Source organism: Anopheles maculipalpis, chromosome 3RL (assembly GCF_943734695.1).
Source record: "Anopheles maculipalpis chromosome 3RL, idAnoMacuDA_375_x, whole genome shotgun sequence".
NCBI lineage: Eukaryota > Metazoa > Arthropoda > Insecta > Diptera > Culicidae > Anopheles > Anopheles maculipalpis.
In genome coordinates, this window is record NC_064872.1 from 36,968,702 (window position 1) to 36,995,419 (window position 26,718).

Below are 26,718 nucleotides of genomic sequence, written 5' to 3' on the forward strand. Positions count from 1 at the left end.
CGGTCATACAAACGAGTTGCTGTGCTGTTTTCTCTATCCTTCCGATGGGAATTTGAGACGTGGTTTTGCTGTTGGTTCTTTTTTTCCACTTTCGATCGGCAAACCACATGCGCCACCAGGCGTCTCCATCAAACGCTTGCGAAAGACGCAACAAAAACAATTCCGGCACGCGCGCGCGTGTGTGTGTCGATTGGAACGAATCTAGTCCGCACAAAAGTTTCTACACTAAAGCAGCAAACTGTCACTATACTCTCAAGGGTATTTGAAAGCTGAACTCAATATTCGATTCCCGATGCCGGTGCGGACGTTTCCAGGACCGTGCATGAAGCTGGCCAACGCCAAAGGGAAACAAAACTTCTTTCGCTTGCCTTCTCGCTCCCTCTCCAGGGAAATCGCGTTGCAAAATGAGAAAGTTCAGAAATTGAATTATTGACAGCAAACAGTTCCATCTCGGAGATTTCTCGCTCCGGAAGTGAGGCTACCTTCCTTTTGTCGTTTGGCGTTTTAGTTTCAAGGGAAAATTGTCTTTATGAAGTGAAGTTAGCGGCTTCACCGTCGTTCCTCTGATAACAGTGTTGTGCATACAAGCGACTTGTTTTCTCTTCGTCTCGTCGTTATTGCAGTGTGTTTTTGTCTGAGGATAAATCACGAGTGAACGAATGAAGAAACTTTCCTTCGAGATGGAGCCACTCTTGTGCACACGAGCATCACATATCATAATCATTCCATCGAAAAATGTGCCTTCCATTCGATTACCTTTTTGGGTGGAATTTCCCCGCATTCAACATCCAGGCAAATGGTTCCCCCTTAAAAAGAAAGTTTCTCATCATTTTCACTCACTTTGCCAAGTACTACGGAATGTCACTGTGTGCTTCTTTCGACGATACATTAGGGACTTTTCTTGCATGGTTTGCACACCTATTTTTCTTTCCGTACGTGATGGTAGCAAAGAGAAATGACTTCTTCCGGCGACACTTGCATCGGTTTGAGATTTCATACGAAGGTGCGCTCGTTGTGCTTTTTCAACAATAGTGGACAAAAAAAAACGCACACACACTTTATGATACCTTTCATCGTTCATCAATTCTTGTACGTACAAAGAAGTAAACCAACGTGAAACAAACGAGGCGAAAAGTTTGCCTCCAAGCAATACGGACGGGTCATACACACACACACACACACCCACGGTGATGGGTAGAATGGTGAAACTCGTCGCTTAGACGCTGATGAACCATCCACACGGTAAGCACACGACAGAAGCACTGATTGAAGGATATTTTCATGCAAATTCACCATGCACATCGACGCTTTTGTGTACGCTTTTGCAAGGTAGGGTTGTGTTGCACTGTGACTTAGTTTGCTTCTTTCAAAGTCGCTAAGTGGAAGATTCTTATCATGTTAAATGATGGTATACGGTTCGCAATTTGGTGCAAGTAAATTTGCCATTTGAATGCATAAGGACTTTCGTCTCAGACTGGTTGATATGACAAAAAACAGGCTTTTTCACAAGTAGTTTTGCATACTTTGTACACATATGTGAAAAGATTGTGTTGTGAGCTACTTATTTCAAATCATAGATTTATGCAAAGAATCCCATTTGAAATGTTTTATTGTCAAAAATGGGTGTTTTACTATTGAATAACATTATTTTCCCTTGAGTTACTATTTTTTAAATGTTATTTTCTATTTTGTCTCTCACTCAATTCTTCCTCTTATTCCGATTTGCTTCTATAACTCCAAAAAGCGTTCGTTGACTAATTAAACACAATGCTGAATGGTAAATTTGGACGTTATTCGATACCTGACCCTTCTGTCAAACCAAAATCTGTTTTGATCTTCTACAATACAAAAATGTAAATTATGGACATTGACGGTTGGGAAAAGCAAAATTAAAAAAGATTAGTTTAAGTTTGCACAAATTTCTTCTAAAAACAATATTTTTTTAAACGCATTTGCACTCACCTGAAGCTTATTTAACAACTTCCTACACACTCCGGTTGTCGTAGGTAGTTGTCGTAGGTTAAACTTCCTCTGCTGCACTTCCATCTCGCTATTCAAAAACAATCTACAACAAACTGCAAAACTTGTCCATTAGCCTACGCCACAGCCCCCACCATTACGATCAACAGAGGAAAGTGCATTTCAACACAGCATGCACGAGTTTGGCCCGACCAAGGACAAATTTATGCATTCGAATAATTAAAATTAAATTACCCTCAAGTGTAATTTGTTTTACTTTCGGCTTTCGGGGTTTGTTTTGACCGGTTCGTTTTTGCTCAAATCTCTGCCAAATGCCTGCTCGAGTTGGTGCCAGAACTGTGGCTTGATAGAGCTGGGTTGGTCTATTAATCGCATTACTTTCGGTCCATCCAACAGACGACATGAGATGGTCGATGAGACATTCCCTCGCTCCACTTGCTTTATGAGATCGTCTGTAGTTCAAGGTGATTGTGATGAGATGAGTTGCGATAAGATCGAATTATGTTTGAAACAGGATGGGCTGCAACACATTTTTTGGACATAACGTTGCGTTCAAAACTCATGTACCTACATGGCTGGTAATCCAACGTCCAAGCTCTAACACAGAACGAATGTGTTGCAAAACTGCTACAGGAAAATAAATATACAATTGCTTTACATTAGCATGCATTTCACACACTCGCTCTACTCGGTGTAGCCGTCGGGCTCAATTTACTCCACTTTCCATTCGAATCTAGTTTGTTGTTTACTGCGTTTTTTGGCCAAAGTTTGAGCTCTCAAAACATCCTTTACTACACTGCCGGCAGAAAGGGACTTTTGGGCATCAAAGAAGACAACTTGTGAAGTAAAACACCTCTGAAAACTCGCTTCACTCACCTCACCCTTGTGGCATCGCAAACCAAACCGAAACGCTGTGTCTGAGCTATTGCTGTTCCTGCTAGCAAAAAGGTGACCGCCTGCAGGCTCAGACCCAACCAAACGGCTGTAGGTCTTGAGATATGAGTACACTTTCCTAATATTTTATTTCCTACCACACTGCTCGGTGTGAGCAGTCCAACGCAACGCACAGTTGATGGTTCGACCGCAACCACTCTCCGCAGTGCTCGAGAGTGTAAGCTCGAGGAAGAGATCAAATTTCATCCAGCACTTTCTTCCCCACAGGGCACAGTGAAACCGGCAATGAAACTGAAGACTATCCCTTCCGGTATGTCGTTTCCACCGGTTGGTCGCCAAAGCCGGTTTGGTTTGGAATGTTGTTGCACCGGAATGCAGGACTGGCAAAGCCTTGCAGTACCTCGGGGCGCACAAGTTGCAGAGTCGCGGTTGAAGTGGTTTGCAGCGGTGTACGAACGTTGGTGTCACAATTCTTAGTGACATTCCGATTGCCGAGTGTTGGTTATACGATACTCCGAGCACTTCACCAAGAAGTAACTATTTACCTTGGTTGCGTAAATCCTTGTAGATTGTTGTTTGCTTGAGGACGGTGGAGTGACAGAAAGGAGGAAGGAAGGTGTTGAAGATGGGTTAGTGAATCTTACCGCTACGATGTGTTGCGCTACACGGTGTTACGAAAAAAACGACAAACAGGATGGTACAGCACGAGAATTGTAAATTGGAACTGGCAGGGAAATGTTGATGGAAATTACTTTTACATAATTTAAACTATTGTTACTTAGTTTTAGAAATACTAATAACTTTCACCTTCAAATGCTCAAACGCGCAATGCAAATGTACAGTTAACAAGCAAAGTATAAAAAAAGAAAAAAATGTATATTAGTAATTAAATGCATAAATTTCAAATAAATTGTATAAACTAAAACTAAAATAGACGAAGTGAAATCGGAAAATTTGAAGAATGGTTAAAGAAATAAAAGAAAATAAACTACATAAAAATGATGGCCACATCAGTTCTTTTATGAAAATTCCATACATTAATAAGCAAATCAGCTGTTCATAGCGGTTAATCAAAGAAGAGGCAAGAAATTACATTTCAAATCAAATAATAATTCCTGTTATAAAAGATTTTTCAGTCGCAAAAGCTTTGGATTATTTTTTTCAGTATAACGGCCAAACGAATGCACTCATATTTATAATATTTGCACAAAGGGTAAGAATAGGAGCTCGAGTGACACCTCACGAAAGCTTCTAGATAACGAAAAACACGATCGTGTTAGTTAAGTATCTCGTCAGGGTTGTGTTCAAACAAACATATTAAACCTTACTTCGGCACGTCTGTAAGCTGTGACATGAAAATAAAAGCCTTGATTCATTCAAAATAGTTTATAATAACATAATTTTTCTGTTAACAAACCTATGGCTGAGAGCAATGCAACTAGGCCGTCCTTTAAGAACAAAAAATAGCCCAAGGCAATGACAAATAAATTCGAAATAGGCGTTGTCTTCTTTCTCGCATATAAACTAATCAGCTCAACTAACTTCCTATCAAATCCGATAAACAACAATATTAAATTCCTTCATAGAAACGCTCCAGTGGAAAAGCGGAACAAAATTTCAATAAAAAATTCTACTCACCACCGAAGAACAAGTGTTAAACGACATCAACTCCTTCACGGCTTAAACACGCCGCTCAGTATCACAACAGTCGCAATATTTACAACAAACTGCACCGGATTTTCCCATAACTTTCAAACACACTCGTCTGCTGGAACTTTGGAACTTCCTTTTTTCTACCCCCGACCCTTACACTCTTCCTTCAGTTCTTACCAAATGTGACATTATAATTCCATCGCGAAACAGTTTATTCCCTGCTTTGAAAACGCTCGAGGACTCGGTTTTTTGCGGTTTACTCAACTCAAACTACAACGGATGTGCTTGAAAACTTCCTGTTTCATTGTGTTTCGGGTTTTGGATTCCAGCCCAGCTTGCTGGGGAATAAAAGCTTTTCTATCGTTTTGCTCCCACACTGCACTTGAAAGATCAGGCTGTTCTGGTTTGCACAAAAACACGCCGAAACACTTCCACCGCAGAAACAAGTCTTGCAAGATGTTGAGGATGTATGATGTTTGTGTTTTATGCGGTATTTTGTACAACTTTCGGTGTGTGGGAAGTATGACACTACGCTCTTCCTGCAAGCTCCTCTGGTGCAATGCGAAAGCATGCGAAGAGGAGGGCACATTTGTTCTGACATACCACACACCTCAACCACATTCATTTTCGGAACGATCAGTCTGACTTGGGAAAATTATCTCCTATTCAATTCCTTCTTCAATGGAACCTAAATAAAGCGCTTTTCCTTGCCAAATAGAAAGTTTCTTTCACGATCAGTCAGATGAGATGAACTTTTGAACAGTCGCCGAAATTTGCCTTCTCACTTCAAATAATGCTCTTCAGTTCTGTTTGGCTTATGAATCTTTGATTAATTTCATACTCATTTCTTGAAACTATCACTCATAGAGTGAATTCAACCATGTGACTGTGACGTTATATCTGATTCCAGGGCTCGACGAAAGGCACAAGTTGTTGATATAATTATTAAATACTGCATAGTTTTTTAGTTAAAATCAAATTAAAAGCAGCGCCATCTTTTGAAGACTAGCAATATCATAAAATATTGCAAGATTCTCTTGGTAAAAAAAATAACTTACAGTTCAAGTTATTTGGAATACAGATTGGCAAAAAAATTGTACAAAATACATCTTAATTAAAATGATACATTTTCAACCATTTGTTTCCATCGACTAAATCGTTTCAATTTAAATATTTAATCGAAAAAATCCTCAAAGCTCACACTCGCTCCACTGCTCGCGGACAAATCCTTTGGCTTACCACGAACGGCATTAAGTGAACGATATCCTTCCTACCGAAGTGTGTCCTCTCGCCAGCGAGTCCAGTACGACTACGACAATTCCCGCAGCGTTTATTTCAATACAAAAAAACCGACAAACCCTCAATTTCAATTTGCTACAGCAAATAAAATTCGTCGCTCGATGGCCACCGAAACCAGCCCCGGTGGGATTTACATTTGATGGAAGCAAGCGAATAGATACCGGCACTTGCCGCACCCAAACGATTGTCCACCCACCAGGAGTGAGTTTCTTATGCTCCTTCACTTTCTACCATACCACAGCTAACAGTCCCAGTGTGCTTTTTGATTTGCGCTACGAGCAATTCCACTCCCCTTCACTCTCTCTCTCTCGCTTCCTCAGTCCAAAGCCAACCAACCGACGCGAGACGCGTTTTGAATCTTTTTAACAAAGCGGAAAAATTACTATTACTGTGTCTGAGGGTTTTTTCTTCCTTTTCTCATTATTGTTATTCGTTTCCATCTCTCACGGGGGCAAAGCTTTCACATAAAGTAGAAAGTTATTTCTCATTTTTCCGCAATTATTGAATAACTGTTGGGTAGAAAAGTGTACGAACCTTTGCCTAACAAGTTGACAGTTTTGTGAAAATTCGTTCATCATCCGGCTCTGACAGACTCATTTGTTGTTTCAATGGTTTACTTTTCCACCTGCCTGTTTTCCCTCACAAAAATCTCCCCCGTTCTTCTCTGTTACTTCCTTCACACTGGACCGAAGAGATGTTGATTTTGATTGCTTGGCACAAATTTGAAATAGCAATTTTTGCGCACGTCACAAACCGTATCAATGCGTTGGCATTCGAAGGCATTTTCTTCCGGCTTTCAATCTTCCCAGAAGTCACTGACAGAAACTTCCGCTCCGTTGTTGGGGTTTGGGGAACGAGCATGGGCACATTCTTTCGAGCAGTTTGTAATTAACGTTTGCCGGTGTTGCTATTATTTTAAGCTTTTCCATTTGTTTCAACTTTGGAAAAATACTACGTACCGCAGAAAACAAAAAAAAATGTAAGACTTGAAACGATAAAGTACGAGCCTTTCAAAATGCAACCGAAGGTATAAAGCAATCTATTTCTTGAGCGAGATCAGTACACAAGACTAACAACGTCTTTCCACCTGCTCGATCTTTGTAGCATTTGTGCTGATTCCGAAGCAATTTCATTTGATTGCTTGTTATTCTCACCAGTGCCAGCGGTGAAATGTTTCCTACTGTTGAACATATTTAAATTGCCGCCGCACTCACCCACACATACACCCAACGATATGAAGTATTCCAATCTTCTGCTCAAGAAGTGATTTCAAATCGGCAAGACGTGTTCTTAAGCGGTGTTTATTTCACTTCCACAAGAAAATAGGCCTCGGTGTTAGGTTTTCCCCTTTTTGCAAAACATATCATCATCAACGAGAAGGACACTGTAACCCCGTGGAGAAGGCTGAGAGAAATGGAATATGAGGATGTGAATGTTTCACATCACGAACATAGGTGTTATCGATTCTCATTAAAATTGTTTACATTTTCCAATCGCACCTGTGATACAACAGTACCTAGCAACGAGCTGACAATAAACAGCTTCAGCAAACAACCATGAGCTTTGAGCTTTCATCTGTCAGCTATTGTAGTGGAAGCCTTTTTCGATATCTGCAGACAATTTCGAAGAACGAGAAATTATTAATGATTCTGAAACAGTTATTTGTCATTTTCGACGAATAAACAATTGATTGAATTTTTGGTTTTTGCTAAAGCTTTTGATTGATGTTAGTAGCTTTTTTACCGATATCAAATAGTAACAAGCAAGGAAGGAAAGTATTCATCGATGTAATTCAACCGGTGACTGGAAGCGGGGTGAACGGAAAGTCTGCTGGTAGTCACCAATGGCTCATATGACGGATAAGATTCAGCAGAAGATTTAGATACAATTTCATCAGCAAGAACTCCAAAGTTCAAAGATCCAATGCACATCAGCCATCACCGAACTTTGTATGTATGAGAATGAAGTGCATTTTCCGACGGTATTATACAAGGAAAACCACACCGATTGTCAACAAATTTCTAAAAGGCTTTTTATTTTTTTTCACTACTATCCCTCGTGACGTGACAATACAGCATTGGACCGTCATAATCAATTGTAAATATCCCTCGTGACGAATGGCGAAACAAATAAGCGGGTTTATAATAAGCGATTACATTTTCGATTGCGATAAATGATTCTGCGAAATACTCACCGTAAACGAAATACACAGTTAGTGAACAAATCACGAAAACATCAATTTCGAAACGCTTGCGCTAGTTTAGTGGAAACTGTTGGGCTTTTCCTGGATTAACCAAGTTTAGTTCCTACCAGTGGAACTTTGTATTCGCTGACAATGCTTCGAAACGTCGGTGATTGAATTAGAAAAGATTTTCCCATCTGACTAAAAGATATTCTTCATCTTTGTCTGTTCAGAGTCAAATGGTTTACTGGGCTTGCTGATATCACGTAGTTGAATTGTCAGTCCTCACTATGGGGTATATGAACCCCGGTCCCGTCGTGTAGAGATTGACCCCGCATCACCTACATCACCGGCCCGCCCCTAATCCCTAAGAAATTTGTTTTTTTTTTTTGTTTCTTCTTCGATTATCAGTTCTCTAAATGTTGTCGGCGACATGAAAATTAAACTATTTTATAAACGTTAAACATACAGATTTAAGTCACAACTGGTAGGTTTTACTCCGAGACATCAACTCACGTCAATATTTTCACAGAAAACATTCACCGGACCGCGCCTCACGGATCTAGATGAAGAGATGATACGCACCAGTCAAATGGTAAAGAATTTCGGGGTTCCTTGATAAAATCAATTATTATTGAGAGTATTACCCTTGACCGAAGCGCCCTGACTGGCACATGCAGACCCACAGACGAGAGGAACGCTGGACAATCGATGATACGTTGTGTCGTCTAGCGATGAAGGCAAGTCTTGCATATCTATTCACCCTAACAGCGGACACATTTTTCTCGTTCGTTTTCATTTTCTCAACAATAATGCGGTTTGAAATGATTCGATGAATACAACAAGATCAGTGACGGGTCAAGGTCTGTGTCAATCCATATCAATAGAGCTAACCGGAGGAACGGAGTCTCGTTTTTCTTTTGAGGACGCCCTTAACACGTACAATCTCTTATCCTTTTATCCCCGTATGCCCCCCAATACGAGGCCCTTACTACAACGCTACTGCTGCAAAGCTGCTAACGCAGAGCTCCTTTTACTAGAACTCTTGTACCAAACAGGTGCCGAGGCGATCTAGGCGACCACCTGCTCTTCCCAACATTAGATCCGCTGCTGTGTAACATACTTTCCAAAGGTAGCGAAGGACTATGTAGGAAAATTATTCTGATTTACATATGAAATAATCGATCGTGAGGGATCGTAGCCATACATTCAAACTATAGCTACGATGACGAAGCAGCAAACGTCCATGAAACACGAAACCGCCACGTGCACAAGCGCACCCAAAACTCCGATCGCATCGGAAACCGACGCGTGGACACAGACATCTGGCAACAAACTCTCCACCGGTGCGCGTGTAACAACAGAACGAGTAACGTGGACACGCGCAGCCGAGATACGTCGAGTCAGCAACTTTAGGGAAGAAGCTATTGCCAAGCTTAGGAACGATAAAATAGTTGTAATTTATTTCAGCTCCGTGCAAGACGCGTTTACACTTAGAAAAAAAAAAGTTTTTTTCTAAATCATAAGTCTTGTGCCTGTAATTCTATATTTTAATATTTTGGTTTGAATTTCAAGTAATTGTAATTCAAACCATATCATACATCTGGTAGAAAATCTAGAAACAAAATTTATGTTACTTCAATTTAAGAACATTATGAATTTCTAAACGCCGAATGGCATGTTTTTCGTTTAAAATTATTTCAAGTGAACATAAAAGCTTGGTTCCATGACTAACTCAACAATGTGATTTTCATTCGCGTAAAATAACAAACGGCAAACACTATTGTGCCTGCCGAGGTGGGAAAACAAATTTAATTATTTTTTCCCTATTCCCCCCGCAAACTGGTGCAATCTATTTGGGTCCACCCAATAGCACCCAACCGTCGATTTCATTAAGTCGCACAAGCCCTTTCCACGAACCACACTAAAACCACTTCGATTCCTAATAAGAACGGCTTGCAAACGAATGCCTCGTTTCGTGTTACCGTTTTCTGCCAATGTAGTGCCGTACTTAAAAAAAAAAACCTATCAATAAAAAATAAAACTCTGGCAAGCTTCGTGTGCAATATAACGAGTTTCATTTCATTTTGTCTGCGCCCACCCGCTGCACCGGCCGGAATTGCCCTGCAAAAACCGCGTAATCACTGCTCATATTCTGTACCGGGACGTGTGCCTATCGGTTGGTAAGGAAACGGACGCTTCTTTTGAAGTGTGCCACTGTGTGCTGGAAGCTTTCCACCGTCCATTGCCCACCCACTACCCCTCGCTCCAATCGTAGCAATCGGCAAAACAGCAAACTGAAACTGTATAATCCTTTTGGAAAAATAGGTTCGGGAATGCAATATTTTCCAGCGTACCTCGGGTGAAATGCGTTCCGCGAGCTGTAGGATCAAAATCAATCGAAACAGACCGTTTGAATGGGAGGAAAAAGCTTCCCTCTTTAGGGTGTATATGATGGTGTATGTGTGCCGCGGTGTGTGTATGAAGCAGCTTTTATTGTGCTCATTTTACCTCGCCGGCATAGAACGGGCACAAATGAGCCCCTCAGCGGCAAGTGTTCGAAATCGTGTTCGATTGAACTTCATCATTTTTTTTTTTTTTATTTTGTTCATTCATTCTTTTCACTCATTTCAATCGAGTTTCATCGACGACTCGCGCGCAGTGCATAATCCTGCTAGCTATTTTCCTACCACTTTTCCTGCATTCAAAAGCGGGCCCATTCAGAAGCAACCCGTTCGCGAAGCTCTCGCCGCTCACGGACTTCATTAAAAGCAAGTTTAAAAGAATAAATTAAGCTGCAGTGTGCATTTTATCGAGAATAGCACCACGAAAGCGAGAGCGAAAATTAATCTATTTTTTCGTTAAATAGTGTCACGTAGTTGATTAATATTTTCTTCCAGCGAAGGAGTTTTCCTTTTCGGTGTGTTGCAAGCAAACTTGCTTTAATATGAATCTTTTTTTTATTATGAAATTAACTGCAATTCACGGCTTCACTTGCATCCAGATGCAGCCTCAAGGTACGATTGCAATGGATTTTGTTTATTCCGCTTGAAAATGGAAATTATATCCATTATAATAACCTGCCATTAAAGGCTTAACACAAACTACAGTGTGTTCATTACACTCGGGTGCGGTATCCAGGCTTTTGGGATAAAACCACAATCTTATGAGTGAAAAGTCTTAAGCTTTTACACAGGGGAAGGGGGCAAGAAAAATCATTACTCCGTTTGCATTGCTGGTGGCCAACAGTGCCCAACCCGATCTTGTTGCAGGAAAAACGAGGATTAAGCTTAATATCTTTACCACACACCATCCGCAAGAAGGGCGAGTGGTTTCTTCGAGCAAGTTTGCATGCGACACACAAGCACACGCACAAATACTTCGCTTCCATCCAAATGTAGAAGGGTTCTGTTGGCCACACTTTATGGTGGCCTGAGCAGTCTTAATCTATTAGAAAACTTTGACCACTTTTCAGCCATGATTTTGTGCTCGTTCGTACACTGCGAGCGAGTGGTGCATAGACCAAGGGTACGGATCATGGCTGTAGCTGTAGATAAACACATTTAGAAGGAAAGTTACGTTTTCTGCATCTTCTTACGGTGGGCTTTGTACTGGTATAACTCATCAGCACAATTGTTGTGCTTTTTATTCATCCCAAATAAAGTTTTTAGTAGGATGTGGCTAAAGGATGTTTTATTCATGTACTTTATAGTATTTTAAAATCAATTTTTTTTAGACATGCTGTTTATTGTTGCTTGATGGAAGTCTGCTCCTACTTTAAGCTGTCATATCTACCCTTTAAGACATCGGCTATAAAACAACAGAATTTTTCACGTATGCATCTTCTTTCAGACAACGTCCGATTTGCTCATCAGCGACGCCCGTTGACAGGATCAGCTATAGAAGGATCGAGTCGAGTTTTCTGGAAACAGATTATCGACCTGGACATGACACCTTACTTACTTACTTATCAGGCGCTACAACCGGAACCGCTCACGTTCCCGCGCAATCGTTCGCCAATCCGTTATCCCGGCCTTGATGGTGGAGGATTCCACGCCATGCATACAACATGGCCAGCCCATCGGAGCTTGGTTGCTGCACGACCGTGAGGACGATAAGGATGAAATTTGAACCCCGGACCTTCTCTGATCATTAAGCGTGATACCTTTCATTTTAAGATTTATATTCTAGCTGGTCCTGATGCGACCATCCACTTGGGCAGTTCCGGTTCTGGCCTTCACTCGTAGTGAAGCTGTAGTGAAAACTAGGTTGTATCTCTAGTCAATAAGTCTCGTAAACTGTTGAAAAACGAGGAGCGGTTTCTTGTGTTCTAATACTTATACTCTAGTTTATTTTTCGTAATAAGTTGACCTAAATATTAGTCCACTAATAGTGTGGAATTTTATTCGTTCTCTTTCTCGATTTGATTTGCGATTAATCACTCGCTCCCTCATTGGTTCTAGGGCAAGTTCGTTTTGTCCTTTTTTCGATTCTTTTTCCTTTTGTTTTCCTTTCCTGCTCTTCTATTCTCCTTCTAACTGACAGGGCGTTGGAAACCCTAGAAAGCTTCCAACATAAGCCATTCAATGCCCGGCTGAAGACCGTAGAGAGATAATCTACAATAAAAGCTTAATGATGCTTCATTCATTGCATCATCGTTCATAAAAAGCCCTAGATAATAATTTATCTTATTTAAATACAGTTTTCCCAACAACCAATTCTACAAACTTCTAGCATTATCTAGTTTTTCTTAAATACTTACGGTAAAACGTGTACGATCTCTTCCTTAATAGCGTTTTATACTCTCTTATTTCGTATAAATCATACATTCCTTTCCATTTTCTTATCACTACCCTGAGCCACCCCACAGTCCCACAACCTTCCATTACACTTTTTTGGACACATCTTTTCTCTATTTTCATTTTCTTCTTTCTCTCCTACACCCCGATCCATAATCGTAACCAATATTCTTCAGGAAGCAGCTGATTAGTTTGCACCAAACTTTTGCAATTGCATCGTAAAAATCTTGTCCAACAGTAAAAACGAACCATCGGAACAACATGATACGGAGTTCTTACATTCCCGGTCCATAGAAGAAACACGTCCGTTCTAAGAAGCTGAGAAATGAAATTCGTGTCCAAATCGCTTCAAAGCTCCCTTCAGAATATTAATCCCGAGCTCGGAAACCGTCGTTATGGAGGATTGTCGACCCGGGACCAATATGACGCTTTGCTAGGAAAATTGAGTTTTCGGTACGTGGCACAAAGCTCAAATCGTTAAATCGCTAAATGTTCGACCAAGTGAAAATGGTACAACCGGAAAGAATTTTGATCAAATATGCAGGTAGTTTGTGTACACTCTACACCACTCGTGGTGGGATTTTGATACTTTTGTTTCAATTTTATCACTTCCCATGGTAAACATGGGAAAAGTAAAGCTGAATGAAAGTTTCCTCATCCGGCTGTAAACATCGTTTTACAGCCTCATCCGGTAAACTCTCAACACAGGTAGTAGTGAGTCAAATCTTAAACCTTGCAGTCGTCTAAGTTAAGCCACAAAGCACATCGGATACTAAAACAATTTACTCTACCAATTGGGATGGCTTCAGCACTCTACCGCTATCGCACACCAGCAAACTAAACGATCTTTATCTTTACGAGCATTCCGCTCGATAAGTGTAATCGGTACTAGGGCAACCTCCCCATTTGAAGGGATTCCTCAAGAATGAGGGTCTTCCTTGAGCTAAATATCTACGCCTATTTTGATCCGGTTTTAAATCATACCTAGCGCGAAGGAATAGGTAATAAGAAAACGATAGAGTGATCATTATGGCTTCCAGTTCACCGACTCTTTTTTACATGACAAATTAAACAAGTTACATCAATTTCATACTAAAATAAATTAGTGAAAGTACATTAAACAGTAAAACTCATTGTATGTAATGGATTTTATTTGCTCTTGTTCGTTAGATGTTCTATAAACCAATATATTACTGTGTAATTTCCAGTTTGGAAACAAAATACAAATAGAAATTCAAGAATATTCGTCCCTCGTGTCCCTCGTGTCCCAGTCCCTCGTGTTGAGGTCTTGCACCCAAATATGATATACCGACCGAGAGAAAGACACAGACAGACAGACGGTAGAGCACTAACCCAACGAGAACTTTGGCCTACACGCCTAGTAACGTCATTAGCTGCAACACCGTAGAAATAGATGAAAATGCCGTTTCAAAAGCTCTAAAGAAACTAAAATTATCTTTCTCACCCGGGCCAGGCATGCCAGCTGACATACCATCATGTGTGTTAAAGTAATGTCCGATTTTCGTCCCAATTCTGTTTTCCCAATTTTCCCAATTCTGATTGGAACACTCGTTTTCATCGTCATTTGTGGGCTTGTTCCTCAGAGACGTGCACTGAGGAAGTCCTATCCTTTTTACCCTATTCATCAGTGACTGCATCAATGTTCTTCCAACTGATGGACACCTTCTTTTTGCTGATGATATCAAAAACTTTCTCCCGTGTCTTTGTCTTCCGACTGTCGATCACTCCAACACTCTCTTAGTGACTTTACTGTTTGATGTTTGAACAATGGGTTGGTGCTTTGCCCCCCTAAATGATGTCGTCGTCTCTTTCGGGAGGCCGTCTGCTGGTCGGCTGTTATGGGACTACTCCTTCTGCGGCACCCAAATAAGTAGAGTAACCACCGTGAAAGATCTTGGGGTCTGGTTGGATGAGGGACTCTCATTCGATGAACACATTAACCATGTAGTTAATAAAGCCAATAGAGCACTAGGCCTAATTTTCCGCATGGCTTCTGAGATCAGAGGTCCTTTTTGTTTTCATTACATGTATCAATTCCTCTGAACTCGACGTTCCATCACTTCTATCTTCTATACCCCTATACGCCCTTTCTCGTCGACTTTGTGATAGACCGCCATATTTATATTTATCCCTTCCCGCCGTTCGGTTTTTGGCCAGGATGATCCGTGGTTAAGAGGTTGCTTCACTTCCAACAGAGATCACGAGCTGTTCGACTTCAACTTTCCTATTTCCCACTTCTGAACCCGCCTTCTAGGGTCCACTACTTTTACTCTATAAAAATCCTTTACCTCCAATGACTCCTCATCATAATTTCCCCCCAACTCTAGTTTAATCGTATACATATTGTAGCCCGGAGAGGCTGATAATTTGAATAAAAATAAATAATTAAATAAATAAACAAATAAACAAACAAATGGCTTAAGTTGTCGGTTGTGAGAGAGGCTGATTTATTTCGGGCTAGCTACACACAGTCCTTCTTTTGTACTGTTCTGAACCAGCTGTGCATGATAGTTCTAAACTTTACATAATTTTCCTAAAGCTTTCTTAATATCTATTGTTGTGTAAACTTAAAAATGTAAATAAATTTCTAATTAATGCATAATTCCTGCAAGCAAATCCTCCACAACAATTCATTTGATATAAAATCGCGATTTTAATACGAGAATTTCTCTAGGCATTTGAGCTTTTGTTACGCCAAAGCTAAGCTTGTTAGCTAAGCTGTCCCAGCCATTGACTACAATTACTTATTATCAGTGTGCGATGCATCATGCATTTTGTATGCGTTAATTTTTCTGCAGGACCGCAGGAGTTTGTGGAATCCGAAGTAAACACAATTTCTCTAACAAAGTCCCTTCAGATTTCGCTGCTTACATTGTTGTCCGAAGCTACGATCGTACCAAGTTAGAAAAACTCCACTGCCACCTCAAGATCGTCGCCGTCAACTACGCCTCGTACTCTCACTCACTCACTCACTCATGTTGGCCTGCTCTTTTAAAGAGCACGTCGTCGTGACATGGCCCGGTCAACATTAGATCTCCAGGAAACTCGATCCCTGGCTGCAGCTTCCCATCCGTGTAGGCACCCGATCTCCTACAGATCACCCTTTACCTGATCCTGCCAACGAACTCGCTGTGCTCCCCGACGCCTCGTGCCGAACCTTCTCTTCCACACTCCACGCTAGAACAAACCACCAAAGATGGTCCGGAGGATGCGAAACTCAAACACGCCAAGAGCGTTTGCATCCTCCGCTCGGATGGTCCAAGACTCGTGGCCATATAGGCCACTGGGCGAATCAGTGTGCGATACATCTCACATTTAGTGCGGTCTCGAGGTCTTCTGGATCTCTGAAACCGGTGAAGGCCGTAGTATGCACGATTCCCCTGAACAATGCGTCTCCGGATTTCGCTGCTGACATCGTTGTCCGAAGTTAAGACAATCCCAATATAGCAGAACTCCTCTACCACCTTGAGGTTGTCGCCGTCGACTAACATGCTGCTTCCCACTCGGGCTCTATAACGATCAGAGCCTTCGGCAAGCAGTTATTTCGACTTCGTCAGCTCGTACATCGCCTTTTTTTGTACACTGGTTGTTCCACTCGCTCGGTAGTTCTTTCTGGGCACAATTCCTAACAATAGGTTGATGTATAATGGCGATAAGCCTTTGATACTACTGATGAATTCGTCCAAAGATGGCAGAGGCACGGCTGCTATAGTACTGCTCTCCTCTGCTTCCTGAGCCTAGTTCGGTACATGGTTCGTTCAGATGTCTGTCGAAATAGCATTTCCACCTGTCGATCACCTCTCACTCGTCCGACAGGATATCTCCCTCCTCGACAGGAAAGTATGAAACTAATAATCCATCAAAAACTAAAAAAAGTACTACGGATGGCATTGCCCATGGCCACTAACAGATCGCAAATAGGAACATAAGGCGATCTTCCAATGCCCTGAACTGCGTACCATAAACTGAACCTGAACTGCGTGCCGTTGGAAATGAATTTCATTTGAAAACAAACTTTTTTCCTTGTAGCTAATGGTATCATCGTAATAGCACTCTGTTTCTGATAAAGCTTAAATTGGTAGGTAAATTGAACCTAACTTTTATAGTTTACTTACATCCATCCATGGTTAGCATATTTACTACACACCCCCTTTGCTCAGCAAATGGTTCGGGAATGGTAACCATTTTGCTCAATAAATGTCAGAAAATGTAATACCTGCCCTGCCCGAATCCTCGGATATTGATGAAGGTTTTACTTCACATCCGAGAGAAGGGGAAATGTGTAGTTCATATTCTAAAAAAAAAGCTTTCCTGTTTGCTGCTACTCACCACGTTCCGGCTCCCTTTGCCATCCAAACCCCACGAAAGGGATTCAATATCTTTGTAATTTCATTTCCATCATAACCGACACGAGTGTAGGAAGGGAGATCACATTTCATGAGCTTCATTGTAATGCAATTCTTATTTGACAGGGAAACACAGGGATCGACCGTTGAGTGAAAGTAAAAAATGTGCCACCTCCTTTCCCCATGGAGAAAATAGCATCTAGCCCGGGGAAAACCCATCCCAGAGCTTTCCGTTCAGACAGTTTTCGAAATTCCGCTCAATATTTCATGTCAAACAGCAGAAGAAACATGAACAAAACATCGCGGACGCTCGACTCACATTTTAAGTCTTGTGGGGGTCTACTGTTTCTGGACGGGACGCAGAACATCCATTTTGGAAGCTGGTGAACCGGTTCAGTCTGAACTTTCCCTGCCTCATTTCTCGCCAAAGAGCTGTAGGAAACTTCTTTTTTGTTTCACAATATAAAAAAAAAACCTCCGAACAGCACATCAATTGACGTTTCGTGAAAGAGCATGGGAAAGTTTAGCAACGAAGACAATGCGTAGGAAAATGCGCGCTCCCGGACAGCTTCCAGTAAGTTCAAAGTCGAAGAAAAACTGCCACTTGAACTTCCGGATGTTCCGGAGTCTCTGCTGCTAACAACCATCCAAGGAACAAAGCAACGAAGGGAAGTGAACGAATAAGAAAAAAGAAAGTACTCTAACCCTTCTCCACTGTACCGCGTCGTTTCGATTGGAATTGAAATAATGCGCTCCGGATGTGCAAAGGGGAAATTGTACTCCAATCGGTACGAGTTCGATTCTACTCCCTTACCGGAGGAAGCACATGGGAGCACTCAGGGGAAGAAAATTGTCGAGATGAATGGGAAGAAACTTAAATTTATTACCGACACTCGTGTGCCAGGGCACTGCCTCAAGCCTTTCTTTGCCACTTTGCCAGCTTTTCGTTCCGTGCCACTAGCTGCATGAACTTTTATTTATTACCACTTGTTTGCAAGCATCGCGATTCCGATTAATCGAGCTGTGTGACTCGCTCTGTTGCTTCTCTGCCATCTACCACCACCAATCCCTCCCGAAGTCGACTCCTACTGAGTGCCAATAAGTATCGTAAAGAATTGGCGACAATGCGACTTCACAAACTCACACCGGATAGAAAAAGAAGTCTTCCGTCCGTTTACACGATACACACCGGACCTAGATACTGGTGGGTGGAAAAGTTTTCCTGGAAGAGTTCGAGAGCCAACGTGGGTGAAACGATAGCGGGACACGAAACGGCACGACCGGATCAGATATCAATTGACGGACGAATTGATGGCTGCCTGATATTGTCGACTCTACGCCGAATAGTTCTCTTTGGGCGAGCGCATCATTTCACGTGCGAACTGCTTTTTCGTATTTACGACTTTTTCGAATGCTTTTGTGTTGATGCTGTCACTCAAAGGGAAAACTTAGCTCTGGAAGGAATAAATTTTAGATATACATCAAAGTACGGCAGTTAAAGGATCTTTCTAAGCATTATCTTTGACAAATGGTACATCAAAACTTGTTTACTGTCTCAAAAGAATTTCCTCAACCCGAAGATGGTAATAGTTTTGCCAATTGTCCGTAAAATTACATGCGTCAGTTCATTGAACAAATAAACGAATCACATAAAATGATGGATTGCATAGTTGATGTACAAATAGTGCTCTGGAACGGCTTCCCAAAAGCTGTCCCCTATACCACCGGGCCGCCCCGAATTACTTACTAGACTTGCTGATGGACTTGCTGCAGGCTGACCCTGACAGCCTGCAAGAGATAATGTGCTGGCTAAAAATATTTATCGATAACGTCTGTAATTGTTCAATTGTGGTGTTTGTGTAATGTTATGTTTGACCTATACAGTTATTAAGCTGTGAGTTAAGGGGCGGCCCGGTGGTGTAGGCGACAGCGGCGCCGGTCTTCAAACGACAGAACCGGGATTCAAATTCCATCCGGACCGTCGAGGAAGATGCTCAGAAGGATCGTTGGCCCCGTATGTGTGGAAGGACAATGGAGGAGGCGTTACAACGACGAGTTGTACGAACTTTATGACGACCTCACCGTCGTGCAGCGAATTAGGCTGGCCATGGGACGATGGGCTGGCCATGTAATACGCATGGCACCCGAAAAATAAATAAATAAAGAGAAATTGTACATAAAATTTACAATAAAAAATAAATAAACGCTCACGCAATATACGAGATTTGGGTTCGACTAGAGACAGACATGTTTGGTAAAAATTTTGATTTTATTATAAGTACTTTTCGCACTAGTGGGACGATCCGGTAGAAGATCGACAGCTGCACCAGTCTTTTCACGACAGAACCGGGGTTCACATTCCATCCAGACCGTGTTCCCCCGTAGAGAGGACTGATTATCCAACATCGTGGAATTAGTAGGTCTGGTTAATCATTGGATGTCTGACGTGCACTAGTAGCCCGTTAAGCCAAGAAGAATTAGTGCTTTAAATTGTTTTTTAGCTCAGACAATTGATGATATTGATTCAAGATTTATTATATTTTTTAGGTAAGATGGCTTGTGCCCCCCGCATAAGTTATGCAAAAATGTATAAAATAAAAATGAGTATTCTTTAGAGGGACTTATAATACGAGATGATAAAATTATACCGTATACAAGAACAGGACTAACAGACAGGATTAAACAATAATGACAGATCGTCTTCAATTAGTAAAATTGAATTAGTGAAAAAATGAACAAAAAATTTAAATCAGTTTTTGAATTCTAACCGTTATATGCCTGACGTGTATACAGCGTTGCACGCGCTTCCAAAGTTGCTTGCAAGCAAGGGAATTATCTGGCACGCAAGCTGCAGTGAAAAATCTATCTGTTTCGGTCAACAAATGACAGTGAAAGCCTGTATCAGTGAAAAAACTCCTACATAAATCAGGTATACAGGGCTTGTGCAGAGCTCAATTTGATATTATTTGTGAATTCGCTTATTATATACTGCCGCGATTATATTAAATTTTTTAAAGTTATAAACTCGATAAAGCGTATTCTTAACTAAATTAAATTGGCATAAATTCGTGCAAAAAAGATTTTAGATTTTAAATTACTTTCATAATATTCGGTAGAGGTCCCCTGCCCAACATAATCAGACCTCATATTTACAAACAAAACAGTTTAGGTGTGAAAAACAAAGAACCTGCATGTGTTCCGTACCGTGCGTCCTCTTGTGCTGTGTGATTCATTCTATTCCAAACGCCTGAAATTCTAGCAAGTGTAGTTTGGCTTTGTGATATTTAGGGCAAGAACACTCACCGATTGTTTTTTCCCTTTCTTACGCGATCAGCTGATTTGTTCGCGAAACAATAACAATCATTGCTGTCTCTTGGAGGGTGCTTTGTGTTGCGTGCCTTTTACAACGGTGCATCGTAACAGTAATTGCAGCCCGCATATAGACACATACACACACACACAAGTTTCTGAGGAGCCTTCATTCCTAACATCGAATAAGATACACGGGGTGGCCCTTAGCGATTGCCGACCACGACCGGGAAGTAGTAGCTGGTGGGTGTTTAGTTGTTATCAGTAGCTACAATCGTACACACACATAACGCACCATATTACCAGCAGCTGTATCTGCTACAGACGCCAACAGCATCCATAGTCTTTGTTGCGCGATTCACAACTCGCCATCATTGCACCAGTGTTTAGACGAGCGCCATGGTAGTAGGGATGTAGTGATGTTTGCGTGTACTCCATATCGACCATCGATCGGATGACTAACACGGAGCGCCAAGTAAGCGAAAGTGGAACACTAGTTGCGAGAAACCACCGGAAACGAGCGAAACACGGGTGGACGGGATGGATTTTGCAACAAATGTAAGACCGCTCCTGCAGGACACCGACGACCGGGAGACGGACAGTGACGCCTTTCTGGACGACGGGTACGCCGGATCGATAAACGCCTCCACCAGCAACATTCCCGTTCCGGCCAAAGAAAATGCCACCGAAACGCGTATCATGGCCGGCGGCCAGCGGATCGCTCCGTCCGACAAGTTTAACTACACGTACGCCGTGTTCTACCTCATGGGCATGACGACGATGGTGCCGTGGAATTTTTTCGTCACCGCCGAAGAGTACTGGCAGTACAAGTTCCGGAACGTTTCTTCGAACGACACATCCGCCCTGACACCGCGTCAGCTCGAGTTCCAGTCGGACTTAAGCATTGCGGCGGCCGTTCCTGGCACGGTGTTTCTCATACTGAATGCCTGCATTGGCCATAAGGTGCCGCTGCACGTACGTATGAACGGATCACTCGTGTTTATGCTGCTGATCATGATCGGTACGACGGCACTGGTGCGGGTAGACACGGATCAATGGCAGGATGCGTTCTTTAACCTTACGATGCTATCCGTTGTGGTGATTAACAGTAAGTTGATGGTGTTTCATTCTTGGCTGCATTTGACTGTATCCCATTTTGCTTGTGTTGTAGGTTTTTCAGCCATCCTCACCGGTGGGCTTTTTGGTATAGCGGGTCAGTTCAGTGCCCACTACATGACGGCCGCCGTAAGCGGACAGGCACTCGGGGGAATATTCTCAGCGGTTGCCGACATCATCGCACTGACCTTCGCTAGCAATCCGTCCACGACGGCGTTTGTGTTCTTCATTGTCGGATGTCTCGTGTTGCTGCTGTCCCTCGTCGCTTACATCGTGATGTCGAAGACACTGTTTTTCAAGTACTATACGAGCTCCAAAACGCTGATGAAAAGTTCACTGGAGGCAGATCCGGCCACTCGGGAGATATGTGCTAAGCTAGAGCCAAAGTTCCCGATCGTAATGCGCAAGATATGGATATATGGGTTTTCCGAGTGGTTGGTGTTCGTCACGACGCTATCGATCTATCCCGCTGTTACGGTGTTGGTAGGTTCGCAGAACCATGGCCGACCGTGGAACGATGTGTATTTCCTACCGGTCGTAAACTATCTGCTCTTCAACACGGGAGACTATTTGGGACGAATTTTTGCCGGACTCTTCGAATGGGTAAGTAGTGATTTGAACTAGTGATAGGTTAATGCTCATTTTTCCCGGAGTCGGATCAATCTGGCTTCAAGGCATTCCGGAGCTAACTCCAGTGTAACTCTCTGGAATAATCTGGATTAATCTGGAGTAATCCGGAGTAATTACTCCGTAGTAGTCCTGAATAATCTCGTTTTCTTACACTCCGGATTCAACACCAGAGTGCACTAAGGAATCAATTGCGGGCCTGCTGAACTAAAGAATAAACTCCGGAAATTACTCCGGATTTTTTCCAGAATACAGTCCGGTTCTCACCGATAGCTTTAACTGTGCTACGATAGCCCAAATGGGAATTAAATAATTTTCTATTCCTTCCTATCTATTCCTTCCCAGCCATGGAACAATTCCATCCTAATCGGTGTGCTCAGCATCGGTCGTATTGCATTCGTGCCGGCGATGCTTCTCTGCAACATAACTCAACATCACAACTTTCCAGTCCTCTTCCATTCGGACTACATATTCATCGTGCTGATGGCTGCATTCGCACTGTCGAACGGATATCTTGCCAACATTGCACTGATCGGTGCACCGCGTGTAGTCGATGGGCACGAGAAGGAGATGGCTTCATCGATGATGGCCGCCTTTCTGGGCGTTGGGTTGGCGTGTGGTTCTGCCATTAGTTTAATGATCATCGAAATGATCAAGTGATACAGATTTTCCTTAGACCAAATGCAGTAATGCTGTTAGAAAAAGGGAGAGAGAGAGTGAGAGAAAAGAGAATTCCAGTTTTTTTGTTTTTGGATTCACTCGAAGAAAACGAACGTTCTAAGCAACATCCCGATTAGGCTTTAGAAATGAACTGTTATATACACTACTATTATATACACACACACCCATACATGCACTGTTAGGCAAGTTTCGTGGCCGTGATCGTAAGAAGAGATTTATGTAGTGACAATTTTATGGTTTTTCATTGTTTAACAAGGCAAAAATTGAGCCTCCGGAAGAGAGGGAAAAAGGACCGAAGCAAAAGAAAAGTTAACTATATAACATTATACACAACATACCTACAACTGTAAGATACTTATTTATGAATGCAACATCCACCCATCGAAGTATCTGGTTCTCTCTGGCGTTGGGCGCGGTGGCGTAAGTAAATCAAATATACACATACGGGAATATAAGCATAATCGTGTAAAGCGTGACGCAATAAAAATGGTGCTCAGATATGTAAACACTTACCGAACCAAACACAAAAATATGCCCGGCTTTCGCTATTTTCTGATTGAGTTGGCCACTGGGGTGGCGAATTGTGACAGCTGCCCGTGACCGAGTTCTAAGGCGCTCGCTCGCATTTTGACCCGATTGCGCGAAATCATTACACGGCGCATTATAACATTATAATTGGCAGACACGCAAGGCAACACTGATAAGCACTCCCCGTTCACGGCGTGTGGTTTGCAGTGATCCAGTGCGCGGATCGGAACTGTTCGTTTCTTTCATTCCGTAATCGTCGATACTTCTTCAACGCTTTGCTTTAGCATTTATTCTTTACTTGTGTAATGCTTTCCGTACACTCGATCACAACAATCTATGCCAGCCAACGGTTGTGTCGTTCCAGCGGTTTTGAATGGCGGGGCCGGAAAATGTGATGAGTTTTTACACCCGGTTTTCAATTGTGCAACAGCTGTTTCCTGCTATTTCTCATTGCGATAGTCTACATTTTTTTTTGGCTTGTTTCAAGATACTTCGATCAGATCGAGACGTTTGCCTTTGTGTGGGATTTATGTTGCGTTCTTCGGTGGAAAATTGGTAAGTTTTTACACTCTCCCAGCGTGACTGCTGCAAATAGTATCCCAATGTGTATTTTCTTCTTTTGCTTTCCATGGCAATAGTTTCATATCTATCTTTTACACATTATTACAATAGCAGCGATTGATTTCCATTTCTTTCTCTATTGTTTTACTGTTGTTGGTAATATTTATTCTCCTTTTCCTATTTTTTTTCTTCTCACCGTTATATGTTTTTTCCCTACCACTTTGATAATCTCTTTCTTCTTTGTTTTGTTTGTTTGTTTGTTTAGCTTTGTTCAAGATTTATCAACTATTATGAAACACCTTACACAATTAGTATAATCAATAAGTATCTTTGCTGTTTTTTTGTTTTGTTTTAATTCCAGTATTTACTTCACTGTTCTGCGTCTATCTGCAGCATCTGCTCCAGTTTCTCGTGTAGCCCTCCAAAGAGGGATCAGAGAAATGTAGCAAGAAAGGGTAAAGCAGCAGATTGCATTTCAAATATTAAATCTACAAAAGTGATAGGAAAGTGAAACACTGGGACAACCGAGTCTCCAGAGTCTCCACACGTCCGGGATGCCGACCCTTTTTTGACCCGGTGTCCTCTGATCGCTTCAATCACATGTGTTGTGTCACAATAAGATACTGTTGATTTTCCTCGGATACACGCCCGCACGTACACCAGCCACACGTACGTCACCCAAACGGAGCAAGTAGCAAGGTCCAACCGGACCGAACAACCCGCCCGGTGCCGGCCAGACGGTACGCGATCCGATTCGTAATGTACAAGAGATCTCGCGTTTCGCAAGAAGAGCGAGAGATCGTTTCGAAACAAAGTAATCAGTCGATGAGTAAGCTACGGTTACGATCGTACACCAGCCGTCCTTTCTAAGTGAGGTGAAACTTTTGAACAGATGAGCCATTTTTCCTCCCCATCGAAACTTCGCCGTCGAAAACAAACAAACAAATGCGGCGGTTACAGCGGTTTCAAACAACGATCCAAGGTAAGTTCCAAATCGCTGATATTAGTGTGGTGTTTTAACATGTTTTCGGTTTAGTATTCATAATTCGCCACATACCCGCTTTCTACTTACTACCTTTACCAACCTAGACAGTTTGAAACGCAACTTTTAACAGTCTAATAGTTCACGTATTAACAAGATCCTTCTTTCCCTTTTCGTCTACTGTATACTCTCCTAGCACATCGATGATGTTAAAGATACATGATTTGATATTTGCATATTTTTGTTTTACCTTTTTTTGTTTGCAAAGTAGATGCGGCGATTCTAGTATGAAATGAAATCTGTTGCCATGTCTCTTCCAAGACAGGGGGAGTAAAGGTTGAAAATGGAAGGATTTGAAACAGTGGTTTTGTTTTGTGTGATGACAGGGAAGTTGTATGAGGAGTGAGTTTGTTTGTGCGCGTTTTTAACATACCCATCCATTGCTGATTTAACAGTTGTGTTCGTATGGTAGTTTTTTTTTTCTCTTTAAATGTTTGTTTCACGTTCAAGGCACATAGAGATAGAAAGTGTAGTTTTTCTTTTAACATTTTCGGTTACGGTAACGTCAAGTTCTGGTTTCCCTCGTTTTATGTGTGTATTTTATGTATTTGTTTATTTATTTATTTTTTATTAATTTAATTTTTGTTAACTTAAGCGAACCTTTGTAAAGTTCATCGTTAAATTGAAATCAAAAGAGATAAAATAATATAAAAATATTGGTGCACGACTAATAATGCCTTCCATACAATCACGGGTATGCATGTATTATATGGAACAAAACGCCTAAAAGAATGCAATTTGTATTTTTAGTTGCTTTTCATGCAAGAATCCTCTTTGCTTGGTCTTTTTAATCAGGAATTTCCCTTATAAAAACTCATTGGACCATCATTAATCGTGTCCATTAATCGGCCTTTTAAACAAAATGCTCTTCTCTTAATTGAGATAAAATTTTCACTTTTAAAGCATATTGAACACTGGCTGGATGAGTACCAAATGAAAATATTTTCCTAAAAAATTGGACCATGAGGATCTGCTAACATGATGATATTCCTTTATGATACTTAACTAACGCCCAACCAGCCAAAAACCTGCATTTTATTTATATCTGAAAATTGCCTGATATGAAATATCCATTTAGACTTTTCATGATTCTAGTTTATCTTGCAATCTGCATCTGACTCTTCTTATTTGTAGAAGATCATAGCTGCGAGAATTCTTCTTCTTGCCTTAACGACCTCTAAGGTCACGCCAGCCGTCGAATGGCTTACTAGACTCGCCGATTCCACGTAGTTGGATAGTCAGTCCTCACTACGGCGGGACGTTCCAGATGGGATTTGAACCCCTGCAAAGATTCTAAATACTTGATTACGATTTACCTCAGTAATCACCTCATTGGGCTATCTTCTTCCGCAACCCGGTGGTGTAAGTGAAAACGGCGCCGGTCTTCGCCTTCCCCCCGTAGCGAAGTCTGACTATACAACTACGTGGTATCGGCAATTCTAGTAAGCCATTCGATAGCCGGTGCGACCGCCGAAGGTCGTTAAGCCAAAAAAAAAGAAGATACTTTCGTCCTCTTCTTTGCCACTAAAACCTCGAGAGGTATAGTTTTGCCAATATCTGGTGTCCTTGACTTTATTACCACCGTAGCTGGATAATCAGTCCTACGTACGGATAGACAATCCGGACGGTATTCTATGCCCAGTTCGACCATGTAATAGGATGCCTAGGAGAAATATTAAA

At 41.8% G+C, this 26,718-nt stretch overlaps 2 protein-coding genes across 2 annotated transcripts in view; both read left to right on the top strand.

Moving 5' to 3' along the window:
* Window positions 1-26,718, top strand: part of LOC126564702 (ATP-dependent RNA helicase me31b) — a 515,322-nt gene that overhangs the window by 59,996 nt on the left and 428,608 nt on the right. The window lies entirely within an intron of this gene.
* On the top strand, window positions 21,016-22,942 carry LOC126564625 (equilibrative nucleoside transporter 1). Its single transcript, XM_050221706.1, has 3 exons — window positions 21,016-21,591; window positions 21,655-22,202; window positions 22,572-22,942. Exons 1-3 carry the CDS (start codon window positions 21,024-21,026, stop codon window positions 22,884-22,886), a joined length of 1,431 nt encoding a protein of 476 aa, XP_050077663.1. The 5' UTR covers window positions 21,016-21,023; the 3' UTR covers window positions 22,887-22,942.

Bases quoted from the DNA above. Each gene is read 5' to 3' on its own strand.
- LOC126564625 (XM_050221706.1), top strand. From the start codon at position 21,024: ATGGATTTTGCAACAAATGTAAGACCGCTCCTGCAGGACACCGACGAC. The intron at 21,592-21,654 runs GTAAGTTGATGG...CTTGTGTTGTAG, and splicing joins ATCCGTTGTGGTGATTAACA to GTTTTTCAGCCATCCTCACC. The intron at 22,203-22,571 runs GTAAGTAGTGAT...ATTCCTTCCCAG, and splicing joins TTGCCGGACTCTTCGAATGG to CCATGGAACAATTCCATCCT.